This window comes from Lates calcarifer, linkage group LG6 (assembly GCF_001640805.2).
Source record: "Lates calcarifer isolate ASB-BC8 linkage group LG6, TLL_Latcal_v3, whole genome shotgun sequence".
Classification (NCBI taxonomy): domain Eukaryota; kingdom Metazoa; phylum Chordata; class Actinopteri; family Centropomidae; genus Lates; species Lates calcarifer.
Window position 1 is genome coordinate 242,642 of NC_066838.1, and position 19,323 is coordinate 261,964.

The window sequence follows — 19,323 nt, forward strand, 5'->3', positions numbered from 1 at the left end:
TCTTCTTCAGCAACTGGTATGGAGTGTGGATCAGAACGTCTACTAAGTTCTTTAAAAAAAAAACAAAAAAAAAACTACTAGTCTCTCAAATAAGTTTCCCTGAGATACTGAAACAGGATTTGGTAGCATTCATTTCCTGAATCCTTTTGTAATATAGCCACTAAACTCAATTGTACTTTTATCTTCCTTAGGTTCTGAATAAAAAGTCTTCTTTCATCCTCATTTTTCCAATATTGCATTATGACATGTTCTACTGCTTCATTTTGCTCACAGAACTCACAATTACCTGTATTATGTTTTTTGATCTTGAATAGTGTATTGTTAAGTCCAGTATGCCCAAATCTTAGTCGTGAGATGAAAATTTCCTCTCCTGTTCCTTTTTGTCCCCCTCATATCCCCAACTTTCTTCTGAATTTTATAAAACTATTGACTCCTCTGAAATTAACTGACACCAGTGGATTTCTTTGAAAATAAATTCAAAGCACACTTCTGGTATTTGTGATATGTAGTGATAGAAAGTAACAACGTAGCTAGAATTACAAGTAGTACTAAGTATTGTACTGGTACAATTTTGAGGTGAGATTGAGTTTTAGATTTAAAGAAAAAAGTTAGTTTCTAACGCATTGTTGTAGATTTTTTGTCCCTTGATGTTAAGTGAGGACATGATGAAGATATGTCCAGTAGATGGCGGTAATGCCGATGTAAACCGTCTCTAAAATAAAAGCAGAAGAAGATCACGAACTAGAGGAACTCGACCAGTTCCCCTCTGTTCCCTTACCTCAGTCATGTTATTAGTCACCATGTTGGCGTAGAAGGATAACCAAACTCAAAACAACCATCCTGTTCTGACACGAACTATTTAAAATGGCAGGCGAGGAGGAGAGGGGGGTGGTTCGTGTCAAAGTCAAGGTAGGATGATCAAGGTTTGAGCAACAAATAGTCTGCTAACGTCAGCTAGTTAGCTAACAACTCCGTTGTTCTGATTATTGAATTCTCTGCTTAATGTTGCCAGCTGTCTGACACACATTCCAGTGCTACACAAAACACCCGTGACACTGGACTGTGGAAAGGTATGTTTGACGGGAGCGAGGTTACCTGCGAATTTATTGCTTTGTTCGTAAGCATTGTTTTCCGAATTCTGTCAATGGCAGCTGGGGTGCTAGTCAGTTCTTTCTATCAGGTTATTTGGACCAAATAACACATGGTTGTGACTTACGTAGTAAAACATTATCAATAGTAAACCTAATGCTAAATCCAAAACAGCGAACCCTCATAGACTTGAGCTGACGTCACCTGCCTGCCCAGCAAATGCGTTTGTGTATATGTGGGACAGCACTTCGTGACGTCAAACGTTACCTGGAATCGAGGCATTTTGTGGTCAATAAAAAGAAGTTCATGATGAGAATAGTTTTTTAATCATGATAAAAGAAACTACATATAGTGCTTTCTAAATGTGCATTGCATTCTAGAGGTAGGCAGGTTACATGATGTAACGTCTGTATCAGAAGAAAATGGCTAATTGCTATACTGAAATTGAAATAATCTTTGTAAATATTATAATAACAGCGTCTATGCATGTAATGATTATGTATGTGGACTAAAATGGCTCAGTTTTTGACTAAGGAGTTAATGGACAATGTTGTCCCACAGTGCAGTCCACAGTGGTCATGGAGGTAGTAATCACTCCAGGAAATTCTAGGTGCATTCAAACTCAAGACTGGCTCAATGCTGACTTGATGGTCAACATGAACTGCTGGTGACTCCTGGGGTGGAGTATAAAAAGACTGTAGTCAAGTCGAACATTTTCTAGGCACTTCTTTAGGCATGACTGAGCTCACCACAATGGCTCATGTCACAGCATTTGCCTTTTACTGGTTGGTCATCAAATCCAACTTGTTGTAGGAAAACTTTCAGAGCTGTTCTTTGGTGTTTATTTAAAAAATATGTTTTGTCAACTTCAACACACTGTTTACTCACCCAAGGATATGTTGTAAAACATTTTAAGACCAGATGCAACTTTACATTTGTTTTCTTGACACACATGAAATTAATTCAGTAATTTATAAAAGAGTAATGGGTTAAGGTGTATGGGTGAAAAGACACACACAGCTAGAGCAACACTTTCAGAGAGATCACTTGTTAAACTGTTTTATTAAGAACATAACTTGAGAATAAAAAACAAGGGCCACCAAATTGCCAGGATGGCGAAAAGAAATGAAATATAAAGGGTATTACTTTTTCTACAGTAACAACAACACCTGAAATAAATAGTTTTTACAGCTTTCTTGCTGGAAATAAAAACTATAGTGTGCCCATATTTAAAAAAAAAATTAGGTGCCAGAAGGAAGAGATCAAATTAATTACTTATCTTTTGGGAGAAATAACCACTGGAGGTAACTAATCATGAACTCCTTAGAACAAGGGTGTCAAACTCTATTTCATTCCGGGCCACATCAGCATTGTGGTTGACCTCAAAGGGCCAGTTGTAACCGTAAGACTACAATATACATACACTCTCATATTACATAATCCTAATTATTGCCTAATTATTACCTAATTATTAGTTTTAATAACAATTAATAACTAGCTTTGAAAGGTAAGTTATTAGGGGTGTGTGGCTCTTGCTTTTTTGCTTTTTTTTGTCTTTCACCAATCCAACCAAGCCAGTTCTCTCACTATACATGGCACACACATCAGTAATTACTTACTTACGGACCACTCCACCTCACTGAAGATGTCCCTTTCCTTTGTCATCCTGTGCATGGTGGCCCCATCCAAGAGCCCCTCACTGACAGACAAGTCTGCCTTTACACCTCTTAAAAATGGCTAGATGCCCTGTATCAGTATGGTCAGCCAGATAACTGTATGTTTCTTCAGCCATATTTTCCACTAGTTCCCCAACTCTGTCTGCCAGAGTGTTTCTTGACAAGCTAACATTGTGAAAAGATTTGGCACACACACACAAAGTCAGGGCACACCACCTCACATACATTCAGCATACACTGCTTTAAAAATGCACCGTCTTCTAAGATGGTGATTCTTCAGCCACATTAAAGTTGGCTTTCACCACTGCATTGTTTTTTGCTGATACTTCTGCAAACATATTCTGCTGAGAATGCAGGCTGCTTTTTAATTCTTGGACCTTCTGTTGCTTTTTTTGGTGGCTAAGGTTAGCATACCTAGCTCCATGCTTGGTGTCTAAACGCTGACATAAATTGTATCCCTTGGGCACTGCCACTGCCTCGTAGCAAAGAAGACATACTGGCTTTGTCTCCATTAAGCACAAACATATATTTGCTTTCCTATCTCTCATAAACTTGCCATCCCTCTGCATCAACTTTTCTTCCCTCGGACATTTTGGGACTATTTACTTTTTTCCCCAACCCCATCACTGACTAAAAAAACGCTATAGGAAATCGCTGATATGGAGACACCGTCATCCAGTGGCTAGATGCTTTCATTGCACAGGTAACAAAATCGAGATGCACTCACTGTACTTGTGTAAAGCGCTATAGGACTATATTTTATGATAATCACAGTCTTTGAAAGCTCTTGTGGACTTGTGGACTCAAGACTTGAGTTTGACCTTACAATAAAAACGGACTACAGGGCATGCCCATCAGTGAAGCTTTCAGCCAATCATGACAAAGTGCTGTCATCACAGAGGTGGTTCCAACTGGGTGCAGCTGGAAGGAGAGCAACTTCAGAAAACTTAGCAGAAAACTGCAACTGACTTTCTCCTCCAAGGTTTTAATATCATGTGACATGGTAATGTTGTGCAGCACTGGCGAAAGTTTGACACAATTTCTAACCAGCATACATTGTTTTAAGCCCAGCATGCATTATGTCAAGTTAGCACTGTGCAGTTCTGCGTACAGTCGAACACACTGATGAAAGTTGTGCACAATGTGATGACAACTTTGGTGGCAGCTCACAAAACAAAGTTATAATTCTTTACAAAAACATTTTTGTTAACTTTTTGTGATATTTACAAATGTACAAATAGCAATACTTTTGCAAAGTCAGTGTTCAAGTCTGTGTACACCTGTACAAGCACTTTTGGTAAAACAGTGCAGTTCATGAATTCTTGCTTACTAACTAAAATTGTATATCAACAACAACAGGCAATCAACTGTGTTCTACTGATAAACTATCTTGTATTAATGTATATTTTGTATTATTGTATATATATACTTTATACTTTATTGCTGCCACCTCCTTCCATGTTTTTCAACAGCAGCAGGTTTTTGTTTTTGTTTTTTATTGGTGAGTGTTGATATTCTAGAGATTGTGATGTAATGCTTTTTCAGAAATGTGATGGGGTGCTTCCTGTGGAATTTCGCTCCTTTGCTGTTGATCCTCAGATAACATCACTGGAGGTCCTGCAACACATACTTATCAGAGCTTTTGATTTGAACGGGTAAGAGTGACCACCCTGGCTAAACTGTTGTATCACAAATATTATCAGAGTTTGTCCTAACAAGAGCTACAATATTTGTTTCAGCATTTCCTTTTATTTCTGTTTCAAACTAGGAAGCGGAATTTTGGGATCAGTTACCTGTCTCGAGATCGGAGTGGTACTGGAATGTATCTATCTCTGGTGTCTGATTGGGATTTGGATGTTGCATTTGTCAGCGCAGCCAAACCATATCTACAGCTCAAGATGGACATAAAGCCTTCAGAAGAGAGTGAGAACACCAGTGTATCCTTAAACAAAAAAACAAAACTTTGTTCTTAATATATTACAGAGAAATGTAACATCTGCAGACAGTTTTTGTTATTTGCATGATGTTTTAACCTAAACTGTAAAAGACTTTCATATATGAGTGAAATCAGACATTTCTCAAAAGGTTCACATTTAAAGAAGTACATAGTAACATAGTAGCTACAGTAGTTACGCAGGAAAATAGGAACATAAGATGGCAAGAGAAATAGATTTGGAGTATCTTAGGAAGGAACCACTGAACTGTCAGTGTCTTGAGAGGGGTCCATTTGAAGAGGAGAATGTGGTGCCATAAAGAAAGATGAGGAACAAGAAAAGGGATTCTAGATAGCACCAAGAGATATCTGGATTGTGGATCCAGGAGAGTTGTATGTTGTATGTAGAGTTGTATCTGAATGTCCGCTGTCCAATATTTACTTATCTATTTATCTTTTAAAGCAAACCCCTCAGCAAGTTTACATTTTTGCAGTTGGGATTTACATAGGTTAGAATGAAAAACAAAGGGGATTGTGAGGGCCATTCCAAAAGCATGACATTTTTGCCAGTAATTCATAGTGCATTTTGAGGGTTGCACAAATTAAGGACAGTGGATTTTGTCCCCCATCACTTCCACAGGAAGTGCATTAGCAAGGGGTCTTTTAACGAACATGAAAAATGAATACAGCAAGCAAAACCTGTTCAATGTACATATGGACAACTATTGTTTTAAGACAGATTTTAAAAATTGTGAACCTGTCCTAACTAACTAACTTAACTAGGGAGCATAAAATAGAGGTAGAACTAAAATAGATTTTTGTTATGTCTATCATTTCTTGTTCAACTGCAGGTCCTGTCATGGAGGACTGGGACATCATAAGCCCCAAAGATGTGATTGGCTCTGAGCAGCTTCTTGCAGAGAGGACTAGGTCTTTGGCATCTGCAGCTCTTCCCTTCACCCAGTCTCTACTGTCCCAGGTTCCTTCACCTTCTTTAACTTTCTTCATCTAGTTTCTTTTATACTCTGCCCTCTTTGAGTCAGGGTTTTCTTAAGTGCTTGTTTCACTTGGGTTCAGGTGGGCCGGACCTTGTCCAGAGTCCAACAAGCCTTCAGTTGGTCTTATGGGGAGGAGATCAAGCCTTTCAAGCCTCCTCTGAACGACGCAGAGTTTCACAGTTACCTTAATGGACAGGGCCAGTTGACACGACCTGAGGAACTCAGACTGCGAATCTACCATGGTGGTGTGGAGCCTTCACTGCGCAAGGTGTAGCCCCTTAGTTATAATATACCAATTCCATGTACTGCAGATTTTCTCAAATAGTCAGGATTCAGTGGCAGTGAAATTTTATTGATTATTCCAAATTAAAATTATTGCAAATTCTGGTTCTTTCTTATTGTTTCCAAGTTGTGATTGTTTGCATAGCATTGTTGCAGATTTCAGCAACTTTTAACAGTCATTTGTTATAAATGAGTATGTAGTTTGTGATTATTCACAGGGTTTCCCTCTCTATCCCCCAAGGAACAATTTCAGCACTATTTTCTGCCTGTGTCTAACACACACACAAAATGTACAAATTGGAATTATATGATGAAATTAATCATGCATTCCAATGTTAAATTACTTAACAAGTACTTTATGACTGTTAATCAATTATGAATTAACGTTTACATTGTTTGCTCTTGTGTTAGGTTGTTTGGCGGTACCTCCTGAATGTCTACCCTGATGGACTGAGTGGACAGGAAAGAATGGACTATATGAAGAAGAAGACAAGGGAGTATGACCAACTGAAGAGAGAGTGGACAGCCCGGGTCAGTCACGAGGACCTTGAATTTATCCGTGGAAATGTTGTCAAAGACGTCCTGAGAACAGATCGGGCTCATCCATACTACGCAGGCTCAGAAGACAGTCCACATTTGACTGCCCTTACAGACCTGCTCACCACATTTGCCATCACACATCCACAGGTTTGTGGAGATGTTCAGTTGGCTTGTACCTGTGCTGGAATTGGTGTCAGGCAGGTTCAGTTGTCTAGATTTTGTCTTGCGGGGTCCACAGTGTCCAACTTTGAAAACCACTGCTAGAAGTTACAGGAAAATTAAGTTTTTAAAAAGTAAAACCCAAAGATTCCATTTTTATCTGTAATTACCTACACCAAAGATACTACAGTTTCTGGAACCTTTTTGATGATGATGATGTATAGCTCAAACCTGAAAATTGGCAGTTGTGCATCCATCTGTTTGTGAAAGTACATTTGCATCCATCATGTCCTTTAGAGAATCCTATTAACCTAAATGAAGAGTTAATTGTTGTGAACAAATGCAGCAGCTGAGAAAGATAAACCATCACAGACAATGAAGTTAAGATACTGTTACAGTGTTAAAAAATTATCCTTTAGCATCCTGGAAGCAGACGTGTGGGAAAACTTTCCAACATGCAGTGGTGCAATGGACATATGGACTTTGTCTCACTTTACAGTCACGTGAAAAGAAACTACACCCTCTTTGCATTCTATGGTTGTACATATCAGGACATAATAAAAAGTCATCTGGTCTTAAAATTTTTAAGTAAGCCCTCAGATGAACAACAACACATTACATATTAAACCATGTCATTATTGATTCAACAAAAGCTAAGCCAAATTGCAGAAGCAGTGTGTGAAAAATTAAGTACACCCTTACTGCTTCCATAGGAATTATGAGGGTAATTAGCAGCCAGGTGCTGCTGATCAAATGCCCTGTATTAATTGATCATCAACAAGTCTCTATGAAAGCAGGAGTTATGGCAGTTTGCTGGTCTGGCATTCAGGTGTGTGTTAACACAATAGCAAAGAGGAAAGACATAAGCAGTGATCTTAGAGAAGCAACTGTTGCTGCCCATCAATCTTGGAATGGCCATGAGACCATTTCAAAACAATGTGAAGTCCATCATCACCAGTAAGAAAGATCATTCACAAGTGGAAAACATTCAAGATAGTTGCCAATCTTCCCATCAAATTTACTGTGAGGTCAGACTGTGCAATGCTCAGAGAAATTGCAAAAAACCCAAGAGGTATATCTCAGACTCTACAGGTCTCAGTTAGCATGTTAAATGACATTAAATTTAGAAAAAGACTGAACAAGTATGGCTTGTTTGAAGGGTTACCAGGAGAAAGCCTCTTCTCTCTAAATAGTACATAGCAGCACAGCACAGGTTTGCAAAGTTACATCTGAACAAACCACAAGACTTGAGATGTTTGGCCATAATGTACAGCACTGTGTTTGGCGAAAACCAAACACATTATCACAAACACCTCCTACCATCTGTCAAGCACCGTGGTGGAGTGGTGATGATTGAGGCTTGTTTTGCAGCTGCTGGACCTGGGCACCTTGCAGTCATTGAGTTGATCATGAACTCCTCTTTAGACCATAGTATTCTAGAGTCAAATGTTAGGCCATCTGTCTGACAGCTAAAGCTTGGCTGAGATGGGCAAATACGCAACAGAATGGCTGAAAAAGAAAAGAATCAAGGTTACAAGGGCCCAGTCAAAGTCCAGACCTCAACCCAATTGAAATGCCGTGGCAGGACTTTAAGAGAGCTGTACATAAACAAATTCCTGCAAAGATCAATGAACTGAAACAGTGTTGAGCAGTGGGCCAAAATTCCTCCACAATGATATGAGAGACTGATAAAGTCATAGAGAAAACAATTAGTTCAAGTTGTTGCTGCCAAAGGTGGTTCCACAAGCTATTGAATCATTGGGTGTGCTTAGTTTTTCACACATGGCTTCTTTTGTTTAACACCTGAGGTTAGATTAAAATAATTTTAAGGACCAGATTATTTTTTATTATGGCCTGATGTGTGCAATCACAGAAGTCAATGAGTGTGTACTTTCTTTTTCTGACTATACGATGTGTACCTGAAGTTTTACTGCTGTTATAGTATTCCGCATCGTGTTCCAGAGTGTTTTCATTTCCACACTTCTGCAAACTAATTTTATTCATAAGAGAATGCATATATCTCCATGATTTAAAATTCTGTTTTTGTTTATAGACTAATCACTGGAGCTGTCTGTAACTATGTCTGGATGTGTTTTTTTTCCAGATATCATACTGTCAAGGCATGAGTGACATTGCCTCCCCTATACTTGCAGTAATGGACAATGAGGCACATGCCTTCATTTGCTTTTGTGGCATTATGAAACGTTTGGAGGGGAACTTCCGGCCAGATGGGCAACTCATGTCTATTAAGTTCCAGCATCTAAAGCTGCTTCTGCAGTACTCTGATCCTGAATTCTACTCTTACCTGGTGTCCCGAGGAGCTGATGATCTCTTCTTCTGTTACCGCTGGCTGCTTCTGGAGCTAAAGCGAGAATTTGCATTTGACGATGCTTTGAGGATGCTCGAGGTTACTTGGAGCTCCCTGCCCCCAGATCCTCCTGAAACTGAAGTGGAGCTTGTTGGTCTACCACTGGAGACAACTGTAACAATGACCTGCAGAGACAAAGACAAAACAGTTGAGAATTGCCTCGAAGATGATGAGGAACAAAAAGAGAAGCAACGTAGGCGGCATATGTTGAGGCCATCAAGAGAAGAACCAGATGTAAACACAAATGCTGTCATAGAAGAAAAAGGCGGTGCTGGAAAGGGAGATGAGGGCAGTGATTGTGATATTCATCAAATGAGCATGGGGAAGTCAAATTTGCAGGCTCCTCTTTTTGAGAGGCAAACTAGTTTTGGCGAGTTTAAATATTATACTGCCCGAAATGAAGATAACTTTGATATGGAAGATACTCAGCAGCCACAGGGTTTGGTGGCTTCAAGGTCAGTACCAAGCATTCCAAGGCGCCAGTCCACAATTGACAGTGAGGAGGACCCAGGAGAGAGAACGCCTCTCATAAAAAATTGTGACAATGGTTTCTCCCCAGTGTTGTCACCTCCCCCCTTTCCTAGTGGCTTTCCAATTTGGAAAACTGGCTCCTCTGTCTCTCCCACATCTTCAGCACCCTCCAGCTGGCCAGGAGCCTCTCCAGACTCTCCTCCAAAATCCTCATTCCCATTCACAACCAGTGGAAGAGAGGCCTTACCAAGAACTGTCCCAAAAGTATTTACTTCCTCTGCCCAAGTGTGCAGCAGTACAGGGATCAACTCACCCACAACCCCTACTGTAAAGACATCTGTTACATCTCCCTCCCATACTCAGAATCGATCTCTACTCTCTTCACCTATTTTGTCATTTGGAAGAGGTCACTCATTGTCTGGCAGCAGATCATCCTCCAATAGTCTCCCTTCACCTGACAACAAATCCCCTACCACCACAGCTAACATGCCCAGTTCTTTGAAAGCTGAGACCACCAGCATCAAACCATGTTCCCTGCCCCCTCCTCAAGAATTTGGCAAAGGCAATCCCTTCATGCTGTTTCTGTGCCTGTCCATCCTGCTGGAGCACCGAGACCACATCATCAAGAACAGCTTGGATTATAATGAGCTAGCCATGCACTTTGATCGCCTTGTGCGGCGCCATAACCTGAGCAGGGTGCTGCAGCGAGCCAAGGCCTTATTTGCAGACTACTTGCAGAGTGAAGTGTGGGACTCAGAAGAAGGAGATGAGGTTAGCTCTGACTCCCCAACAACAGCTACCACTGCTCCATACTCCCCTTCTTCAACCATCTCTGTTAGGCCAATTTACAGTCCTTTAGCATCACCTCAATCGTCATCTCCAAACTCGGCCAACAAACTTGCAAACACCACTCCCTCCCCAACAGCTGAAATTTCCCTTTCCCCTACTTCTTGATTCCACCATACAATATTTGCTCCTCCTCCTCAGATGACTGACTGTGGCCCATTGGAGGTTGGGCTTTTCTTTTTTAGTCAGCCTTCCACACTGAATTGGGCTGTTAATTATCCTCTCAGTCTGTGTATGTTTGAATTTTGAATATACACCTATCAGCCACAACACTGGTGTGTATATATATTACCGTATGTATATGTTATGATAAAATGAAAATATATATTTGTGTTTGTATGTATGTATGTATATGTATATGTGTGTGTGTGTGTGTATGTATATATATACACATACACACACACATATATGTGTGTGTGTGTGTATATATATATATATATATATATATATACTTGTGTGTGTGTGTGTGTGTGTGTGTGTGTGTGTGCGTGCACAAAGTATCAGTCAAAAGTTTGGACAGACCCTCTCATCAAGTGTTTTTTCTGAAGACATCAAAACTATGAAGGAACACATGGAATTATAAACAAAACAAAAAAAAAGTGTTAAACAAACCAGAATATTCACAACACTCGTGGCATTCTCTCAGTCAGATTCATGAGGCAGTCACCTGGAATGGTTTTCCAACAGTCTTGAAGGAGTTCCCAGAGGTGCTGTGCACTTGTTGGCTGCTTTGCCTTCACTCTGCAATCCAACTCATCCCAAACCATCTCAATTGGGTTTAGGCTAGTTGATAGTGGAGGCCAGGTCATCTGTTGCCTGGGGGCAGTCCTCATGAGAGCCAGTTTCATCATAGCATTTGATGGTTTTTGTGACTGTGCTTGAGGATACATTCAAAGTTCTTGAAATTTTCCGTATTGATTGATCTTCATGTCTTAAAGTAATGATAGTCTGTATCTATTTACTTAGCTGGGTGGTTCTTGCCATAATATGGATTAGAACAGTAGTCAAATAGAACTGTATAGAACCAACCCCACCTCTGCACAACACAACTGATGGTCTCAGACACATTAAGAAGGCAAGAAATTCCACAAATTAGCTCCTAACAAGGCACACCTGTAAACTGAAAACTGTTCCAGGTGACTACCTCATGAATCCGACTGAGAGAATGCCAAGAGTGTGCAAAGCTGTCATCAAAGCAAAAGGTGGCTACTTTGAAGAATCTAAAATATAAAACATATTCTGGTTTGTTTAACAGTTTTTGTTTCCTACATAATTTTATATGTGTTCCTTCATAGTTTTGATGTCTTCAGTATTAATCTATAATGTAGAAAGTAATAAAAGTAAGTAATAAAAACAAAGAAAAGCCATTGAATGAGAAGGTGTGTCCAAACTTTTAATAGGTTGTGTGTGTGTGTGTGTGTGGGTACACATATATATGTATATTCAACTCATATATCCAACTCATCTCTCTCTCACACACACACATACATATAGTACATATACATATGTACACATACAGTCCATTCAGAAAGTATACCTCTTCATGTTTTTCACATTTTGTAATCTTGCAGCTACAATAAAAAAAACTTTTTTTTTTCTCATAAGTCTACACTCAGTAGCCCATTATGACAATATGAAAGCATAGTTTTAGAAATCTTTGCAAATTTATTAAAAAGGAAAAACTAAAAAATATTTAGACCCTTTGTTTTGACACTTGAAATGTCAAATATCTCCCATTTCTCTTGATCATCTTTGAGATGATTTACACCTTGACTGGAGTCTACCTGTGGTAAATTCAATGGATTGGACATGATTTGGAAAGGCAGACACCTGTCTATACAAAGACAAAGACAGGATTGTGTTGAGGAATCTGGGGAGGGCTACAAAAAGTTCTGCTGTATTGAAGGTTCCCAAGAGGACAGTGGCCTACATAATCCTTAAATGGAAGAATTTTGGTACAATGAGGAGAGAAAGATCATGTGTGGCGATGGGAGAAACTTCCAGAAGGAGCTTTATGGCAGAGTAAATCTCTTCAGTGAGAGCTTGCAAAAAAGCACCGAAAGGACTCTTGGACTATGAGAAATGAGATTCTCTGGTCTATCCTGATACAGGATTGAGCTATTTGGCCTCATTTCTAAGCATTATGTCTGGCAGAAACTAGGCATGGCGCTAAGAATTGGTTGTCCTGGAAGTTTTTTCCCTTCGCCACACAGGATCTCTCTCTTTTAAGGGTTTTTGTTGTTGTTGTTGTTGTTTTTTGTTATTTTTAACACAAGACTAGAATGTAACAGAATGTGAAAAAAGTGAAGGGGTCTGATTACTCAGATGAATGCACTGTATATGTAACACTAAAATCACTGACAGATGTCGGGAATAACACTGATCATCCACAACACTCCCCAGTGTAAGAGGCCTTCCTCAGCAGAACAATGCACCCACCACACTGCAAAAACTGCTCAGAAATGGCTAAGATGTTGACCTGGCCTCCAAAGTCCCCAAAACCTAAATCAATCAGTAACTTGTTTTAATGTTGAGGGTCACTGTTGTATATTTATGTTCCTTGTGTCAATAGTCAATGTAATTTATTTCTTTTGCCATCAATCTTTTTAATTGATGAAAGGATTGTCTGTCCTTGAGTGGGGTCGAATTTCTCATCGTGCCGTCTGAGGTTGCTGAAGTATGGCATGTCTAACCCTGTGATTCAGGCATTTAACAGTCAGACAGTTGGGCTGTCTGAGCTATGCCAGAACCAACAGAAGTTTAGCCACTTGGTGCGTTTAGCCTGTGTTGTCCTCTTAATTAAGTTTGTTTACAAACTCACGTTGTGTACAGTAAACCACAAAAGTATCTTAACTAAAGCATTCGAATTAGAGACGAGAAGAAAAAAATGTGGTAAAAAAAACAATAAAAATAGAGCAGTCAGATGACCGGTCGACACACGGTCAGTGTGTATGTTGCTAGCTAGCTATGGTTAACATCTGTAATGTCACTGGCTTTTGGGGGCCAATAAACACAGACTGCACAGTCTAGTGATCAAATGACACAAGGTGAAAATTTGCTTTGCCTTTGGTCAGAACACACTTTAAAGGCCCAGTTACACCAGCTACTATGACAGTGAAATTTTAGACCAAAAGAAGTAGATTTTAAAGGGATGAGTAGATTAGTTTAGGAGGAGAGCTTTTGTTTTGAATTCGCCTTTTCTGAACTTTTTCTGAACTTTGATACCTTACTCTATACCTTACTCAGCCACGAGCATTCCCTACACAGATTGGGGGCAAAATCTAAATATTATTTTTTATCTGATTATGTCTTCAGTTTCATTTTGTAATGTCAATTCCCTGTCAGCCCTTCTATAATAAAGGCATAAAATGGTCAAAAACATTTTTTTTAAGAATCCAAAAGTGAGAGCGTGGAAATATTGGATTTAAAATCTGGGTGTCAGCATTTTTTCACTCTGGGCAAACTATAGACCTTTATGACATCATGAAAATACATTCTTCTGATTTAACAGGCTGCATGACAACAAGTTACTAGGTCTGGCTAGGTATAACAAATTTACATTTATTACACATCAATGAACCTGCTCCATAAACATGCAGAAATTAGAGAAAATGGAGACTAGAGAGAAATAAATATAATGAACTAGAGTTTTTTCCTGAGTCCTGAGTTCAGAGATCCACTCCCACACACAAGGATGGTGTGTCTGTTGTTGCTCTATGGTCAACATTTCTGCCAGCAGTGGGGGAGAGAAAAAAAAAAAACATACAGACTGCACAAAAAAGCCCAGCACTCAAATTCATGCAGGACTTCAGACAGAAAGTAAAGCTAATTTTTGCCTTAACACGTTTTGAGAAATATCATTGATGAGTTATGTCATTGGAGGGATCTCAGCTTGTATTTGGAGACTACAAATTTATAACAGAAAGCCTTCATGACAACCTTTGGCAGCAAAGTTTGAAAGACAAGGACCTTTAACAGGCAGTGAGGGTCTATCAAAGGGATCCTATTGAATTGCATTATGGGAAATGGAGGGTGCTGTGTTCTTGGAAGTTTGACCCAGTTGGTTGACCTTTGCCTCTGCTGTTTTAATTTTGAGCACTTTATACTTTCTTTTGTTCTCTTTACAGCTGTCTGCATTGTGTCATACAGGGTGATCTAAAAGCCAGTCCTTGGGCTGAGAGGTATTTGACTGATTTGAACTGATTTGAATGAAACTAGATTGTATCAATTTTAAACCATTTAAGATATGCAGTAAAACAGCATCTAACCAAAATTCACAGGCTCTACATATTTCTGCATGAATCATATCTTAAGATCTCATTTACATTTTCAGAAAGCCCATTACTGACAGGACAAGGGAAACATTTGTCAAAAAATGGAGCTAGAGTCAAAAATATAATATACTAAATCTAAATTAAAAAATATACATCTATAGTGTTTGAATTAGGGCCTATTCTGAAGTAGTTTTATTGTTGTCATTCTTTTTTTTCCCTATCTTCCATAATTGAAAATGTCATTAATCATAAAATGAAGGAGCTGGAGATGTTCCGAGCACCTCAGGAATATTTTTTAAATTATTTTATTCCTAATAAAGCAGACTTGAAAAATGATTTTTCAGTTCATTAAGATGAAAGGAAAGGTGTAATGTAACTCTCAGCTGTTGTTGATATCCATCCAAGAGGTTGATTCTACATTTCCATTTGGTATAACATCAATCAAATGCTACTAAACTGTGATGTAATTTTTCATTTACATAATTAAAAGGGCTGAAGAGCTATTTTGACAAGCTAAAAGTTCATAGATGCTGAAAATGGAACACAAGAACGTAACCAGTCAACAGCAGAAAGGCTCATGTGTCATGGAACCATGTAATTGGTTTGTATTTAACCATCTGTGACAAGATATGAAAATGTTTACATGGGTTGGCCTTATTTGTTGTGCACTTTGATATGTGGATGAATTGTTGTACATGGCTGGAACACCACAGAGTGTTTAGAGTGCCCCAAATCCCCAGATTTTGGACCTCAGCATAATTCAGTAGTGTGTGAAAATGTTGGAATTTATGGACACCGGAACAAAATGGGAGTTTATCTCTTAAAATATTTTTTCCTCCTTCCTTTAGATTTTATTCTTGGCTTTGAGTTGCCTAATGTATATTCTCCATAGTCTGTAATTCAGAAGGCCAAAAAGAAAGTCTGACAGCTTCACCTCTAAAAAGGAAATCCCTCTTTGAAGAATACCTCTGTTTCAAGATGAAACTAAAGTAATCTCATGTTTTTAGAAAGACCCTTGTGATTTTTGTGGTTATTACTTTTGAATTTGGTTTGGCCTCCTTTTGTATATTAGTATTTAATAGCATATTTAAAAAGAAGTAATGTAACTGGACTATGAGCTAGCAATATGTGCATTTGTAAAAAAAATAAATAAATAAAAATATTTGTTTATCTCATTAAATTATATATGTGCACAAAGTTAAACTTTTTCATCATACACACACAACAGTGTTACTGATTGTATACTGGAAATAAATAAATAATAATCAATGCAACTGACGGGTGAACAGTGGTTGTGTTTTTGAGTTGATTGAAAATTTTGACATGGGCCTGAAATGTCAAGAAAAATGTATACATTCAGAAGTACACGTACCTTTCCTGTTATATGGAAAAGGCCATCATTGTTCCTGTTACCAAAAACCTTGCCAACATGAAAATAATGGTTTTAGGATGGTAATGCTGATATCAAAACTGATGCAATCCTTTGAACACATTAAGGAAGGATACCTATGAAGTGTGGTACAACATCTCTTAGACCCTACCAATTGGCTATTACAAAACACATTTTCTGAAATTTTCTCTCCTTTTCTCAAAACAGTAAACACAAACTCCAAAAGTCAAGCTACACTCTCAATCTTATCTTAAAACCTTTGACTTGTCTTGCAAAATCAAACAATTGATTCAAAACTGTTTTAACTTCATTCAAAACCAAACACTGCTGTCAGAAGACAGAAAGCCAGCAAAAGCATACACACTATTCAACAATCACTACACACTACATAAACAAATGCAAAACATTGTACTCTGGGCATAGCAGAAAAAAAATCTTTATTTGCTGTAGGATATCTGCACTTATGAAAACGTATTTAAACAAGAAAAGAATGGGGAAGAATCTTTTTGTCGAATCCAGCCTTGAAAAGATTCCACTCATCATTCCGATCATCACATACAGCATCCATTGACTGGAGGAGATTTTATTATGATTTTACAAAAATCAAGGAACCTGTTTTCTTCTCTGAATGTCCTGATGATGGAGGCCACTGAGAACCTGTTTATATTCATTATATTATTATTATTATATTATATTATTATATTCATAGTCATGCCATGAACCAGAACATTATCTATGATTGTTGCTCTAATTTCATCTGAAATTATAGCTCTTGTTCTTGGTCCTCCTTGTCCTCTTCCTCTTCCTCTTCCTCTTCCTCCTCATCAACCACCTCTGACATGCACTCTTCTTCTGTTGTTGCACTCCATCGTTGAAATCACAATCCAACTCATACATGCCACTTGTATTTGAAATGGCTTATATCCTGTTTACTGAATGGGTTGCATACATCACTGACTTGACACATGTGTGCAGTTTTGAATGGTGGTGTGTTAACAATGACAACAGGAGTGTTAGTTGTGTTTAACTTTTGGGGCCTGTGTGTCTTTCTGGGTCAAAGTGCACCACACTGCAAAATGTGTTTTGTGAATGAGAATGTATTTAGAGTTTTGCAAAAATTGGTGTTTCAAATTTGCAAATTGTGTCTAACCAGATGAATAGTGTTTAATGTTTTTCCAACTGTGTGATTGAAGTTATTTTGACAGTTGGCAGTTTAGGTTAGAAAATGGGGTTTAGTGTTTTGGCAATTCAGAAAAAATGTAATGATGGTAGAGCCACTGGTGACTCTCTAAGCACTACAACTACATTTCAAAGCATCTTGAAAATTCCACAGCTTATACTAGACTATTGTTTTTGGATGTAAAGTCAGCTTTCAATACCATTCTCACTCAGATCCTGTTAAATAAGCTGAAACAGATGGAGTTGAACCCTATATACAGTGGTGCTTGAAAGTTTCTGAACCCTTTAACATTAAAAAATCATTGGATTTTCAACACAAGTCCTAAAAGTAGATTAAGAGAATCCAATTACACAAATGAGACTAAAATAGTATGCTTAATCATTTATTTATTGAGGAAAATAATCCAGTATTACATATCTGTAAGTGGCAAAAGTATGTGAACCTCTAGGATTAGCAGTTAATTTGAAGGTGCAAATAGAGTCAGGTGGGATAGCAATCAGGTGTGACTGGATGACTTGTTTTATTAAAAAAAAAAAAAAAAAAAAAAAAAAAAAAAAAAGGGTAGATCCCTGTAGAGGTGGTAGTGTCTTGGTCTGGGCCTGTTTTGCTACATCTGGGCTTAGGTGGCTTGCCATCATTGATGGAATAATGAATTCTGAATTATACCCGTGAATTCTAAAGGAAAATCATCCCATTGTTATTATTTATCTACTATTCATTATGACATCACTACATACCTGCCCATTACCTGCTTGTTGAGCTCAAATCACAACAACTCCAAAGTCTGATCAAAAGGGCTAGAAAAATAATTGGTATACAGCCCCCCATCTTTTATCCAGAAGATATTTGAGGAGAGAGTGAGAAAGCAATTAAATCATTGAACTCCCTGGACTTGTGGTTGTCTTTATCTTGGGTCCTATCCCCCTGGGCCTTGAACCCAACCATGAAAAATAAAAAATAAAAAATCACTAAATGCAGAAGCAAAATTTTTCATTTCATTTCATTTCATTTTTATTAATAGTTTTAACTGTCAGAGAGTTCAATAAGTTATCTACTGAAACTTAGCAAAACTTACAGCTACATAAATTTTGGAAAAAGTTACAAGTTACTTGGACATTTCTTTGTATTCCTCTGTAATAACCCTGTTAATACTCAGTTAGAATGAAGTTTTTCTAAATTGAAGAAATAATGTACATTCTGTTACCCCTCTTTAAGCCATCTTGTTCTACACCTGATAAATACACATTTTGCTTTTTGGTTGTATGCAATTCATCTAGTTTAACTTGTAAGTTAGCTAGTTCCAATATTTCTTCCTCTGATAAGGTATCTGAGTTTTTCTGAGATAAATAATTGAGCCTTGTTATTGTCTTTGCCTCTTCAGCTCTTCTGGGTTTGGTTTTAAAACTATCAAATTTCCTCAAGAATTTACTAATCTCAGATTTTAAAAGTTCCCAATTAACTCCAAATCACTTTTCTTCTCCAGCTTTGCCCCAGAAAGACAACATCAGACCTGTAACCTCTTTTTGAACTTTATAATTTAGCAATAAAGAGCTATTTGAGTTACCAGTATACTGAATGAGCAGCACATGTATTAAAGAAATGTTCACTCTCAGATGGTAGAACCTCTTGACAGACATTTGATCACCTCTGCAGGCACACTCTCTTTTTCAGCTTCTGGAACACCATAGAGCCTCAAATTCTGTTGCTGATTCCAAAGTGGACGACTCATGCATTTTTTTGATCACATTCTGGAGTTGATAAGGTTGGCATCATCACATTTTAGAGCACCACCAGTAAGGAACTGGAGGCCTACTTGGTGTCACAGGCACTGGAGTGAACTTGTCTTTGGAATCCATGTGCAGATTGCACTCCATTCTGTTGTTGGTCATTGGCAAGGATGCTACGTTTTCCCTCCCTGCAAGGTTTTCATTGTCTTTTTGGAGCAAACTTAGGCATTTTCAAGTCAAGTCAAGTCAATTTTATTTATATAGCGTCAATTCACAACAGAAGCTATCTCAAGGCACTGTACATATAGAGCAGGTCTAGACCGTACTCTTTATCTTCTAAAATGTACAGAGATAGACCCAACAGATCCCACCATGCACTAGGCAACTGTG

At 38.3% G+C, this 19,323-nt stretch overlaps 1 protein-coding gene across 1 annotated transcript; it reads left to right on the forward strand.

The window, feature by feature from the left end:
* Positions 1-718: 718 nt before the first annotated feature.
* On the forward strand, positions 719-14,969 carry tbc1d25 (TBC1 domain family, member 25). The gene is made up of 7 exons (XM_018701533.2): positions 719-909; positions 4,311-4,420; positions 4,534-4,688; positions 5,550-5,677; positions 5,776-5,964; positions 6,390-6,665; positions 8,782-14,969. The coding sequence occupies exons 1-7, from the start codon at positions 865-867 to the stop codon at positions 10,468-10,470; spliced, it is 2,592 nt and encodes an 863-aa protein (XP_018557049.1). The 5' UTR covers positions 719-864; the 3' UTR covers positions 10,471-14,969.
* The last annotated feature ends 4,354 nt before the right edge of the window (positions 14,970-19,323 follow it).

What these genes read in the sequence shown, in the direction of transcription:
- tbc1d25 (XM_018701533.2), top strand. Translation starts at nt 865, where the DNA reads ATGGCAGGCGAGGAGGAGAGGGGGGTGGTTCGTGTCAAAGTCAAG. An exon ending in CCCAGTCTCTACTGTCCCAG is followed by an intron (nt 5,678 to 5,775) that starts GTTCCTTCACCT and finishes ACTTGGGTTCAG; the next exon opens with GTGGGCCGGACCTTGTCCAG. An exon ending in TGGAGCCTTCACTGCGCAAG is followed by an intron (nt 5,965 to 6,389) that starts GTGTAGCCCCTT and finishes CTCTTGTGTTAG; the next exon opens with GTTGTTTGGCGGTACCTCCT.